Source organism: Falco cherrug, chromosome 13 (assembly GCF_023634085.1).
Source record: "Falco cherrug isolate bFalChe1 chromosome 13, bFalChe1.pri, whole genome shotgun sequence".
NCBI classification, from domain to species: domain Eukaryota; kingdom Metazoa; phylum Chordata; class Aves; order Falconiformes; family Falconidae; genus Falco; species Falco cherrug.
Genome location: NC_073709.1, coordinates 6,531,964 through 6,545,170, shown reverse-complemented (window position 1 = coordinate 6,545,170; position 13,207 = coordinate 6,531,964). Strand labels below are relative to the sequence as shown.

Sequence of the window (13,207 nt, the reverse complement as noted above, 5' to 3'; positions counted from 1 at the left end):
AACGGGACACGGCCCGAAGAGCACCTCAGGCCCTGCCAAAGGAGCCAAAGCCCCTTCTCCCTCAGGGTCGACCCGTTTCCCTGAGGCGCGGGCCAGCTGCCCACAACAGCCACGGCCGCCGCTACCCCTCCCCCGCTGCACGCTCCCCTCAGCAGCCCCGCGAACCCGTACGCATGACACGCCGAGCCGCCAGCCAACCAGGGCGCGGCAACACCTGCGCCCGCGGTTTGCGAACTGAAGGCGGGCCTGTCTTGAGTGACGGCTCAGCTCAGCCTGTCAGTAAGCAGCGACCCGCCCCGCGTCTCCCTCTTTGCGCGGAAAGCGCTGCTAGGCTGCTGGAGAGGGGGCGGATCCCCTCTATCTTATCCCCCCCCCCCTCCCCCCCCGCGGCGCTCGCACCCTCCGCCCCTCCGAGGAGCGCAGCGGATCGACAGCCCCTCTGGCCAATAAGCGCGGAGGCCGCTTGCGCGGCGGCACGGCTCGGGACCAATGGGAGCGCTGGCTGGGCGGAGGCCCGAGGTTTCCAAACGCTCCGCGGCGCCATGGGCTGAAAACTAAACCGAGATGGAATCTCCCAGTCTGAACCGGTTTGAGCCGGTTCCGACTCTGTGGCATTAGGAGGGGGAGACGCGCCGCGCTCAGTCCCTGCTACCACCGCTGCCTCCGTCGCCGTGCGTGTGACTTGCTTGTAGGGGAGCTCGCAGGGGGAACTGCTGGCGCAGCTGAGGGGGCAAAGTTTAGTGCGTGCCGGGGGGGGGTGGGAATGGGGGCGAACTGAGCGCCGGCCAGGCCTAGGGGAGGGTGGCAGCAACAGGAGTAGCGAGAGACTCAGCCGTACGGGCCTGGGCCTGGGCAGCCAGCGACGCGGGAGAGAGCGCCACGGCCCTGCCGAGCCAGAGCTGAGGCGGCCAGGGCCACGAGGAAGGTAGAAGTTTCCCCCCCGGCAGGGGCCTTGGGAGGCCGGAGCTCGCGCCGACCCCTTCCCCCCTCAGCGAGAGGAGGGTAGCGCGGCCCGTGTCCCGCGCGGCCGGCGGCGGGCGGCCTTGCCTCAGGGCTGAGGGGAAGGCGCGGAGCCGTGCGCCGAGGGGAGAGCCCGCCCGGGGCCGCGGGCTGCTGCCGGGCGCCCAGCGCAGTCAGGCCGGGGCACGCTTGCTAGGGGGTAGTGTGGGGAGGAGAGGAGTGGCCCCGAGATACACACCCGCCAGGGAGGAGGGTGTGCTCAGCTTTCCCCCCCATCCTCGGTGATTTTTTTTTTGGGGGGGGGGAAGGGAAGGGTTATTTTTTGTGGTTTTTTTTTTTTTTTGTAAAATCTTTTTCTGGCGTGTGGTTAGAAACTTCGCTCACCCACCCCTACTTTTTGAAGGAAGAGGCTGTAAGAAACACCTAGGTAAGTAAGCGCTCAGGCTGCGGGGAGGAGGGGGGGTGTCGCGATGAGTAACGCGGTGGGGGGCCCGGGGGCAGCGCCGGGGAGAAGGTGCGGGGGAATGGGAGGGGTACAGCCCTGCCGTGCCTGTGCGGAGGGCGCAAAGTCTTCGCCGTGGGAGGAGAAGGAGTAATAGGATTCGGGGGAGAAGCCCTGCGGGGCGGGGGCGTGTTTGAAATGAGATTCGGGGTACGGGCATCCTAGGCCCGGCCGGGCGGCTGACGGAAGCGCGGAGCCCGCCGCGGATGCTGGGGCCGCGGGGAAGGCGGCGGCGGGGCTGGCGAGCCGCTGGTGGGGCGCACGGCGGGGCCTGCCCCTCGCTTGGGAGGGGGCCGAGCGGGCTGGAGGGGCTGGGAGCGGGTACGGGCAAAACTAGGGACATAATCTGTAAATTATTAGGAGTGGAAGTTTCCAGAAATATTTTTGTGTGTCTGTGCAGCAGTATTGAAACGTCCGCCTGGATCACGTGGGGGCCCTGTATAGAGCGCAGGGCTGGAGCCGAGGGAGGGAGCGGAGGGAGGGGCTGCGCCGCCGTGGGCCCGCCGCGCTCCGCAGGGCCCCGGCCCGCCCGCCCGCCCGCCCGGGGCTCCGCCGCGCCGTCCTCCGCCAGAGCGGGCCGAGCCCCCGCCGCGGGCCGGGGCGGAGCCCGCCGGGCAGCAGCGCGGCCGCGGCCTTGCGGCGGGAGCAGGAGGAGACCTCCGCGCCGGGTGGGTGTGAGTTACCGCGGGAGCGCACCGTGCGGGCGCGGCCGTGCCGAAAATGAATGCCGCGAGGTGCGGGGAGATAATGTGCGCGGAGCGGCGTTACTTAATCCCGTACGCGGGCGCACGTGTGCCAGGTAGCGAGGGAAGGCATGGTTTTGTTGCGATTGCTGGTGTGTTAATTGTAACGCGAATGCGTTTTCCGTTTCATCGTGCAGCTGCAGGAATGCACAAGTGATGCAACTAATTCTTTGCAGGAGGCTAGTGGAGTAGGAATTCGCTTGCGTTCAGTAGCGGAATTGCATGCTTAGGAGTGGGGCACAATGACTCTCCCAGCGAGTTTTTTTTTTTTTTTTATTTTAAAATCGCTGCCTCTGCTCCCCTCCCCCCGCGAGCTTTTAGTAGCTGGGTGGAAGGTGCTCTACGATTCGTTGTGAATACTCAGCATTTCTTACTGTTAAAATGTATGCTGTTATGCCTGTGCACTACGTGCTTAAAAGTCGGGTATATCATAATAAGCAAACTGTTGTGTTAAAGGTCCAGGGTCATCGAGAGTTGGGATAACTATGTAAACACTGCTGTAAATGCAGTTCTTTTGACCTTCGGTAGATGTCAGATTCTTGCTATGTTGTGGTTCAGGTTTTTTTTAAACTACTTTTCTTCTGTTTCTCTTTTCCCTTTATTTGCAGTATTGAAGAATTGATTAGTGGTGGTTTATAGAGCTGAGGTTTAAACCTGCTCCGGAGTTCAGGCATGATGGGGGGGGGGGGGGGCGGAGGTAAAGGAGCGTAGTAAATCAAAGATCACAAGCTTCATATGGGTACACTGTTAGGAGTAGGAAATAGAGTTGATTGCAGTTGGTATTGACCACAAAGCCGCCATTTCTGTATTTCAGGTTGCCAGTAGGTGGGTCATTTTGAAGATAATGCTGGGAGTGGTGAAGGGCCCTATTCAAAACATTTCCTTTCTGCTTCCATGTGGTTAATAACTTCTCTTGGTCACGTGGCTCCTTGCTTGTGCTCTTCGGGGTGAATAAAAACCACTGAAAGAGGCTTAAATCCGAAATGAATGGCCCTGCCTGCAGAGTGACTGATTTGACATTTATGGTAGTTTGAAAACTGCTTTCCAGGTTCAGGGTTCAGCCACGGAGGCCAGATGTGAGCAAAGAGGGGGTGTCTGAAAGCACCTGTGTCAAGTGGGAGTATCAACTGCTCCAAGCTGGGGAGAGAGCACATATGAATTGGTGCAGCTCCCTTTGAGCCTTGCTGCTTACTGCCCCACTGCAAGATGGAATTTTCAAGTGTCCTTCTGGCATAAAAGATTGAAATCGGCCCTCCCTGTTGTTTTGTTTCTTGCTTCTGTACTTCACATTGCGATTTTGAAAACTTGAGGATCTGGGGGTGGGGGGGGCAGACAGATGTGCAGTGATTGTTTTTAATTATTTTGACTTCTACTTGATGTTTGCTTCTTTCTGTTTTTCCAGGTAGATGTTGTAAAAAGGCTAACTGAATGTTGAGATGGAGCATTAAAACGATTACACTAGCGTAGCAATACTGAGTATTTCAATTCAAAATCAAGTCAAATGTTTGGGTTTTGAAGTTAATATTTTTCTGTGTAGAAGTGAATGAAATGGCTTGACGCTGCTTGCAAATAAGCATTTCTGAACAAAAGGTTTTCCTCGTCTGTATGCTACTGTAGGACTTTCACTTACTCAGTAATTACTTGGGTTGAGGCACAGCTTTGTTCTAGCTCTTTACTTTTGAGCATGACTTAAACACCTAAGAGGTAAATTTTTATTTACCAATGAAATTTACCAATGAAGTTACTTAGTAAGAGCAAATCTGACTTACAGCTTGCTCTGAAGAAGGGTTTGGCTGGGCATGTGGGGGATATTTCATTCAGGATGAGTTTCACGTTATATCTGAGTATGCAGATAGCTCTAGCATAGTGTTTTGAGTGATCTTGAAGTTGTCTGGACTTCTGGTTGTTTCTCAGGCAAGTGCTTTTACATGGATTTTTTAGCTTTATGGAAGATTCTGAAAAGGAAGGTGAATTGCAGAGAGCTGCTGTAGAGGGGAGAGGGTAGGAATATATGTTAGTTGGCAGTGACTGCAAGAAGAGGGCTATGAACTTGATCAGGTGCTTCCAGCATGGGGGTTAGTGTGAAAAGGGTAGAGTATAGCTTACCATCGGCAATTCTGTGGCCTCTTGGTTTATTTTCTCTTTTTTTGCAACTGCTTTTACCTTGTACCAGTCTCTAGCTGGTAAGCATCTTACATGCACACCCACAATCACCCCCCCCCCCCCCACTTGACTTCCTTTGCATTGGCTGCTGTATCTAGGACAAAGAGTTAATGCACGTGTTGCTGGTTTTGTGGGACCTGAAACCTTCAGTAGAATTCCATTTCAGTTTGAAGTGCTCTAACGTGGGTACACTGAGTAACCTGCTGGCTTAACAGTCCCCTTACTTCATCCTCTCAAAGTGCCTTCAAACAGTCAACTTTTAGTTTCAATGGTAATTTTTTACTTCTATGTAGTTAACCTGTAAGTTTTTTTTCCCTCTCCCCAAGTATTTGAAAAATGCCCTCTGGCTAATTTCTTACTGTGTATGTGGATCACATTTCACTTCTGTAACCAGTTGTTTAAAAGCCTTTGGAACTGGACTTCTGAATGTGCATGTTGGTCTCCAAAACTCAAAATTTGACTGAGATTGCTAGTATGAGGTTTAGTTGTAATGGTATGCTAGGTATTTCTACCAGCAGACTTACTGGTTTACCCATGTTTAGAGACTAGTAGGGGGATGATACTTGCATTGAAATAAGTTTTAGCTTGCTGTTAAGACAGCCCTTTACTAATCAGACTTTTGTTACGTTTTACACCTGCTGAAGACCCTGAGAATTTTGTTGGGGTAGTGACGTCTGAATTTTTCAGAAAAAGTTTGTCCTGCTACTTGCTCAACAGTTAATTTGGTGCTATCTATTACTGCTAAGGATGAGATGTTAAGTTAAAGCAAGTGCATTCCAGCTACATCTAATAATAGTTTATTAATTGATCACACTTTTTTAATTTGTTTTGCAGTAATCTATGCCAGCAATTATGACAATGTTAGCAGACCATGCAGCTCGTCAGCTGCTGGATTTTAACCAGAAACTGGATATCAATCTCTTGGACAATGTGGTGAACTGCTTGTACCATGGAGAAGGCGCGCAGGTAATGTGGACTTAGAACCTATGTTTATTTTTTATAAGGTTAAACATGGTCAATCGGTTGAACAGAATTAATTTGCTTTGATAAAAATTATTAATAGTGAATTTACTTTTGCAAGTGACTGGAATATCACTAGTAAACTCACATGCCCTGGTTTAATCACAGGTGTCATGTAATGAACATTGAAATAACACTTAGAAAAATGTTAGTTAAATGTGTGTTCATTTCTGGCATGCCTTCTGCTGGTGAAAGGTATTAGCAATTACAGTTTGGTAAGGGCACTTCTGCTTGCAGCTCACCTTGTCTGCTTAGTTCTTCAGGGAGGTCTTGAGTTACCTGTTACTTATCATGGACAGGATTGTGAAGCCATAATTTAATGTTGGCTTCACTGAAGAATTGTATTTAAAAGAAACATATTTATAAGTACAGATACAGTCATAACATTAAGAAGCATGTCGCACATACTTAAGAGAAGAGTTTGTCCTTTCTTGTGTCTAGTTTTTTTCCCTATTGCTGTTTGTCTGTATAGGTGGTTCTTGCATTCTTTCCTTTGAACATAGTCCAGATTATGAAGTCTTAAGTTTAAATTGGGGGAATGTGTGCATTTGTGTGCTTGCATATATTGTCCTGAAAGTGAATTGTGTATTGCTTTCATCTATTTCTTGAACTGCTTTGGAAATAAAAATTAAATGTTGAAAACAAGTATTGCTACAAGGGCGTTGGTATAGTTCCTCTTCTGGCAAATTTTAATTGTTCATGCTTGGCAAATTGGGAATTTCAGTGTCAGGCATCTGTTACTAAGATATTCTTGCACAACAATAAGTGAATTAAAATGAGACAAAGTAGCTGATGCTTTCCTATTCCTTCCAGCTGTTAGAATAAACAATAATGTACTTGTTTTGTGTATTTTTTTTTTAAATGCTGTAAGGCTTACTAATGTGAATTCCTACAGGTTCTGGAATAACTTGCTGATTTTTGAAATATTTGCGATTTGAGTTTCCTAAATTGAGATAATTACTAGCTGTAGTTTTTAAATGCTTGTATGACAGAAAAGTGCTTGTAGCTTTTGCCTTAAAAGTAAGGACTTCTGAGTGCTTGTTTTGTAAGTGATATGTTTCTTTACTGCTTGCAAAGTCAGTGGTGCTTATAGTATTGTTTGGTTTGAATGGAGTGTAAAAAGTTGAAAAGGTTTCTAAGGAGAATAGAGGATTAACACTAAATACAATGATCAAATTGCCATTGTTCTGGTGTTGTGAGATGTTGCTTCACTTAAAACAGCTGGGTATAGTTTGGTATTTAGAAAATTAATGCAGTAAGAAGCAAAAATTCAAGAAGTGATGCTTAACTGGCAAAAGCAAATTATATCAACATACTTTAAATACATGCACTAATACATGTCACCAAAATGAAAATTTGGTTTGCTATTTTAGAGCCTTTCCAAAGGAGGGGAGAGGTTTCAGTGAGTCTAAGCGCTTAACTCTTGCAGTGAGTTCAAAAGTTCCTGCATGAAAAAAAATGCTTCTGTGTGGAGCCTGACAGCTCAGATATGTCTTAAAGTGACAGGAATAATAAAAGTTGCGTAAACTAAATATCAAAATTAGGAGATTAACAATGGTTTGCTTGGAATAATTAGGATAATGTTAGGATAAAAAAGGTTTAGAATGCAGCCCATGCTGAGCTTGCTTTCAGATGCACCTGTCTCTTCCTTCTGTTTAATTCTTATCTTTGCTTGCAAAACTCTTCTCTGCTGATATATATTTGGCAAGAGATAGCAAGAAAGAAGCTCTCTTTTATCCTAGATGTTCTTCAAATTTTTTGGTGTACTTCTCTGAAAAGAATGTACCCAGCCCCACTCCAGTGCAGCACATGACTAAGCAGACTTCAGAGAATCCATAGATGTTTACCTGGGCTCATCCCATACTCTTGTTTCTATTGGTCTGTTCTAACAGACTTTCATGTCCTTCAACGTGTCCGGAAGGATAATTTGCCAAGTCATTTTCTTCTTGGTAGCTACAACGGAGTGAGGCTTCAATCTTGTTTAAGCGTTAATGTTAAAGTCATACCTTTTTAAATGAAACTACAGGAACTGATGTCCAGAAAAGGGGTTAGTGGGTATGAGAGCAAACTTTTCAGTGCTTGAGCATCTGTATTTTGTTAGTGTTGAAACTAGATCGTATGATACATCACCAGTATTAGAAGTGCTAAGGAAGCCAGTATAAAAACATACCTGGGTTGAATGTGGAAGTCATACAGTTATTCTTTCCCTCCTACACTAAACTGCATCAAAAGAGCTGATTTTTTTTTTTTTTAAACTCTGATGGTTGTCCTGCTTTTGGACTTAAAAGGAATATGTGTGGTACTTCTCCATATCAAATGTACAGGGACTTCCTTGCTAGTCAAAGTCAGTATTGGGCTGGGAATTGCTCCACTATGCTCAATTATATTAAGTAGGGATGCCGGTATTGTAAAGAGCAAGGATGTCTAAAATACCTGTACTGTTGTAGCTTTTGATTTTAATTTGGTAAATCCCATACCCAGTTTGTCCATTTCCTGCATTATACACACACACATATATACACATATGTATTTGGGGCTTGATGGGGTTTCTGTCTTAGTGAAAACGCATGTTCTCTTATACCAGTTGATTAGCTCGAGTATGTTCTTGTCACAGACTAGAAAGCTGCATTGCTGTACTAAGTTCTAACTGTTGAAGTTAATCCTAAAGGAAAGCTTTCACTGCTTTGTAATTTCATTGATTTGGCTTTACAGTGAGGTGAAAGAATGGGCTAAGTTCTGTTAATTAATATAAAACATTCATCTTGTTGGTAAGACAGTGTCTGGTGCTTGTAGCATCAGCAGCAAGATTTGTCAGTACACTGCATATTTGCTAATAACTAGCATAATTTGGTTCCCTTAAAAAAAAAAAAAGGCTTATGGACATACAGGCTTTTGAAAAGGGATAGCTAAAACGCGTTCAGCTATTGTGGTGTGTAATTGTTTCAGGTGACGTTTTGCATGTTACCAAAACCATAGTATCTAGTATAACAATTGGTGATGTCAGTCCCAAGGAAGAACAAACCATTAGCGTGACCAGTTCCCTTCTACCTGCCAGTCGATTTTTATTACTGTTTTGTAAGCTGTTAGATACATTGAGGGACTCGTCAGAAGTAGAGATTAGAGACCTCTAATGCTCTGCGTCGTGGTTCTTCAAAATGAAATCAACTGTTCCTGCATAAACAACTTTGCAGCATGATACAGTACTCCTTAAAACTGGCATTTTACATAAATGCTTCCAGTAGAACTAGAAAGTTTGGGGGCCCTTGAATGAAATTTTATCTAAATTACTTTCTTGAAGGGGAGAGAACTTCATTCCCTGGTAATGTTCTTGCTGTAATGTGTGATGTTCTCATGTGTTCATTGCTGGTCTAGAGCAATTGTTCAGTATGGAAGAGTAGAAGTTTAAGTAAAATGACTGCCTTGCATCAGTGTGTTTTTGGAGTCTGGTTGTTAAACTTTAACTGTCCTCAGAAGGAGACTTAAGGGACTTGTTGCTCCTGATTGAGTTCTGTCTAACTCTTGGATAAGTGATTTAAAAATGTATTATATATTAATGCCTTCATTGACAGTATATAATTTCTTAAATAACCTAATAGTTCTTTTTATCAAACTTACTCTTAGCAAAGAATGGCACAGGAAGTCTTGACTCACTTAAAAGAACATCCTGATGCGTGGACAAGAGTTGATACTATTTTGGAATTCTCTCAGAACATGAATACCAAAGTAAGCAAATTAACTTTTATTTATTTGGGTTTCCTCTTTCTCCCATTCATAAACTTTGAGGAAGGTATCTCATTTTTAGCCATAGAATTTCTTGATTCAAACAACTTTTTTTTTTTAATTTTCTTGTTCCCCAAGTTGGCTTTAAACAAGAACTGTAAATGGACAAAACATTTAAGCCTCCTTTTACACTGACAAAAGTTTCTTTCTCCTTCTGAAAAAAACAAAACAAACCAAAACCAGAAGACCTAAATTGAAAATACAGATTATTTTTTTTTTTCCAAGGCACATACAAGCATAATGCCAGTTCCAAAGACTGGTATGTGTCTGTATACATCTGAGTAATGAAAAGTCTCCTAGAGCCACATTTTGTCCTTGGGTAAGTGCTTGGCTGCTTTTGATTATAATGAGAGCCATGTGCACATAGCTGGGGAGAGAATTTGTCCCTAGGTCTATTAAAGACAAAATAGAAATCTTACTAGGCCAAGATTTTGAGCGATCAATGCAAGTTAAGCACCCCATACTCTTTGTAGTATGGGATTAGTCTTTACTAATATGCAGAACACAATTGCTTTGTACTGCTGTTTAAAATTCATTTATCATGGTAGAGACTAAAAGGGGCAGCATTCAGTTTTTTTTCTACAATTTTAAATGCTTTACTTAAGACTTCTCAAGTTCGAACCTAAAAGTTGATCGAAATGTGTTTTCATTGTCTTAAGTTTGATGATTATTATCTCAGATAACTGACATGCATGTTTTTCTGCTTGATACACACTGTGTTCGAACAGAAAATAATAGTGTTTGGATGGTTTCTGAAATCGGGCGGTTTCATTTTTTTCATTGCTCTCTGAAGTTGAGGGGAGAACAGTTTAAAGAACTTCCTCAAAGTGCTAACCTTTAAGTAACAGTGTTTGCCTGTTTGCTTGCCTGGTAAACTTTGCTTTTTATACTGACAGACATTACTAATGTTTAAGTTGATTTATCAACAGTATTTTTAAAAACTCAAATTTGTCTTGTGAAAAATGAGATGATTAGAGGAACAGAAAGAAAGCAACAGGTAAAGAATTCTTCAATTTACATAAATTGCAAATGATTTGGTGCTAAATTTATGCACTATGACATTTGGCTTTTATGCAATCATATTTTTTCTTTAATTAAAGCTGTTAACACTACCTGATATTAATCATAATGTTCCATTATGTTGATTGCTTGTAATAGGAAGAAAAGGGGTGTCTTCCTGTGCAACTGACACAGCTAGGCTTTGACGGCAGGCCTCCACAAGGTCTACCCTTTTGATTCCCTTTAACTGAATTCTGTTCATCAATTGTTTTTGTTTCTTGGGAGGTGGGAGGGAAAGGGCTTCGGTGCATAGCATAAGTAATAAGGGTACCATAGAAATTTCTACCATAGGGATCATTTCATACTTTTTTTCCCAGTCTTTGCTGTTACCTGTCCCTCATCTTCATAACTGGGCAGTGAATTGCTATTAGACAATTACAAATGATCAAGCATTGAGCAAATGAATTTTGAGACACTTCTACTTTATGCGCAGTTTAAATGTGTTCGTGTGTACTGTTGCAGTAATTGATGAAAAAGTACACTTCTGATAGTTCAGGTGGCGAAAATTGGTGTTGCTAACTTTTGGGGCTTGTTATCGGAGAAATGCCAAAAATTAGAACCACCAAATCAAATTAAGCTTAAAAACAAAATAAGAACCCCAAAAAGCCCCTTGCAGAGCATTCAGGCAGGCTGATGAAGCCTTCAAACATGGTATGGCAAGGAGGATGTATAGGTGAAGATTGTATACGGTAATTTTATTACTGCTGACATTTAATTTCATGTGTGAGTGTTAGGAGAAATGAATGCTACTAGCTGAACAAGACGGTAGCAGAGGACAAAATTGAAGTCACATGTGTAAAAGAATGAGTAGAAACCTAGATACAGCATGAATCTCTTCACAGTGTAAGGTGCTTGAATCTGAATTAGATATTTGGGCAGGTAATGAGGGATAGGTGTGGCAGATTGCTAGAGGTGTCCATCCTTTCCTTTGACAGAGGAAATCGGTGGGGTGGCAGTGGGGAAGACTAAAGATGAGGTCTGTTCTTAGGTTATGTCAGGATTTTCATTTAAGTTTTGTTTGGTCATGTAGTGCTTTTGCGAAATGAGACTAGACTTGCCATTCTGATTCTAAAAGCTAAATTAAGCTGACCTGTGGAAGAAAGTTTGGAAGTGAAACTAACGTTTTTGGTTAGCTGTATGCCTGTAGAATCTAGAAATTTAACTGGAGTTTAGATTGGCTTCAGGAAAGTTAGCACTGTCTGATATTAATGGTCATACTTCCAGCATTGTTAGAAGCCTTTGTAAGTGTTTTGTATTGTGAGCCTGGATCAGTTGCAGATGGGGTCTGTGAATCTGTAGCAGTGGCTGAAATCACTTCCTGTGAAGTGAAGCATTGTGCTTAAGGATGTTTTTACACATTTTCCTGTATGAAAATTATTATTATTCCTTCATTTCATTTAGCTTTTATGTTAGGTAACAAAGCGAATCTTACAGGTTAAAATCTAATGAATGAACTTTTGCTGCTGACCATGGAGGAAAAAAATACTCTGCCAGCTTTCTGTTAATGCATAATTTTTCGTGGTACCCAGGATATTGGAAGGTGACAGAATATTTTGCAAATGCTGGATGTACATATGAGGCTCGTGGGAACTGGGGTCAGATAGAGAAGCACAGGGATGTAGGTTATGTTAAGATGAGAACAGCAAAAATGGTATTTTAATACAATGTAGTTTGGGACAGTCTACATTGTGTTTTTTAATTAAACGGAAGTTTATATGATCCCTTTGGTTGAAATGGTAATGATCCTACTTTGTATAACAACTAACCGTTTTAAAGAGGAACTCTTATTCTCAGCCAAACTTTAACTGTGAAAACTTGAGTTTACCTTTCAGGCATTGATGTGATTTTTTTTTTTTTTTTTTTTTTTCTTCCTAATTCACTGTAGATAAAGTAAATGCAAAACTCCTCGTCCCCTTTTCTCTCCTGTCTATTCATGCTAATGGGGTTTTATGTATAAAAGTTCTTGGATCATATCACCGTAAACTTTTCCCTGTTATTGTGAGTTGGCAGTAGGGACAAATGGGCAGAGGGACTGGCCTTACCGATTACTTTGCAAATGTAACTGTTTTGGGTAAGAATATAGGAAGGAATTCCTGAAAGGTAAAAGGATTTACAAGAGCTTATTCACATTTTTATTACTCTTTGACTGAGCACAAAAGTTCATCTTTAAATAGTAGAAATAGCTGCCTTATTGGGGTGGGTATTTAAATTAAATAAACCTGTGGGTTGTCTTGCTGTTCCTAAAGTAACACACCAGTGAAGTTTGGGAAATACTTTCTTTAGAAAGTGCCAGTGTCAGGACATGTGATGCTAAGACAAGATTATTTTTTTTTTTTTCAGCTCTTAGAGGAACGATAGGAAGCTTGAGACCATCCAAGCTGCTAAATGTTTTAGGAGCCTGGTTGTGTTAATACTTGAACATACGAGCAGTCATTTATGATACAAATTCATTTTTGGCTGCTGCTTCTCCAGATAGCCAAAATTGTCTGCCAGAGGGCTTTTCATTATTATTTTTTTTTTCCCCCTCCTGGTGTGAGCATGATCAAACAGCAGGACTTAGTATAGTGAAGAATAAAACAAGAAAAAAAATATGCATGAAACCTCAGTAAATGGGTGAATAGACATATTTAATACATTTGTTAGTTTAATAATCTTGAAGTTTTAGATGTTAAGTGTGAATGTTTGTTTGAATGAGAGTCCTGAAAGTTGGTTAGTCCTACAGTAACATACTCACATTTTGTTCTTCTCCAATTTCAGTATTATGGACTGCAAATCTTGGAAAATGTGATAAAAACAAGATGGAAGATTCTTCCAAGGAACCAGTGTGAAGGTAGGGTGGGATTCTTGTCTTTTCTCCTAACTTTATGTATTAACTTGAGATTTAGACTTTTGGCCCCCATGTAAGTAATTTTCAGCTTGATACGCACTTAGGCTGGTAACTTTTTTTCAGGTACTAAGACTTGATCTGTGCTTTTCTGGG

The 13,207-nt window shown here is 43.0% G+C and overlaps 1 protein-coding gene across 9 annotated transcripts in view; it reads left to right on the top strand.

The window, feature by feature from the left end:
- The first annotated feature begins 514 nt into the window (after nt 1-514).
- Nucleotides 515-13,207, top strand: part of XPO1 (exportin 1) — a 39,932-nt gene continuing 27,239 nt past the window's right edge. Inside the window, exons 1-5 of one of the 9 annotated variants that reach the window (XM_055725699.1) lie at nt 515-671; nt 1,332-1,387; nt 5,203-5,334; nt 9,010-9,111; nt 12,985-13,057. In XM_055725699.1, coding sequence (XP_055581674.1) covers nt 5,209-5,334; nt 9,010-9,111; nt 12,985-13,057 — 301 coding nt within the window. In that variant the 5' untranslated portion in view covers nt 515-671; nt 1,332-1,387; nt 5,203-5,208. Of the gene's footprint in view, nt 689-759; nt 1,388-1,977; nt 2,131-5,202; nt 5,335-9,009; nt 9,112-10,326; nt 10,391-12,984; nt 13,058-13,207 lie in introns of those variants that run through there. The other 8 variants (XM_055725700.1, XM_055725702.1, XM_055725704.1 and 5 more) reach the window with 8 other exon arrangements.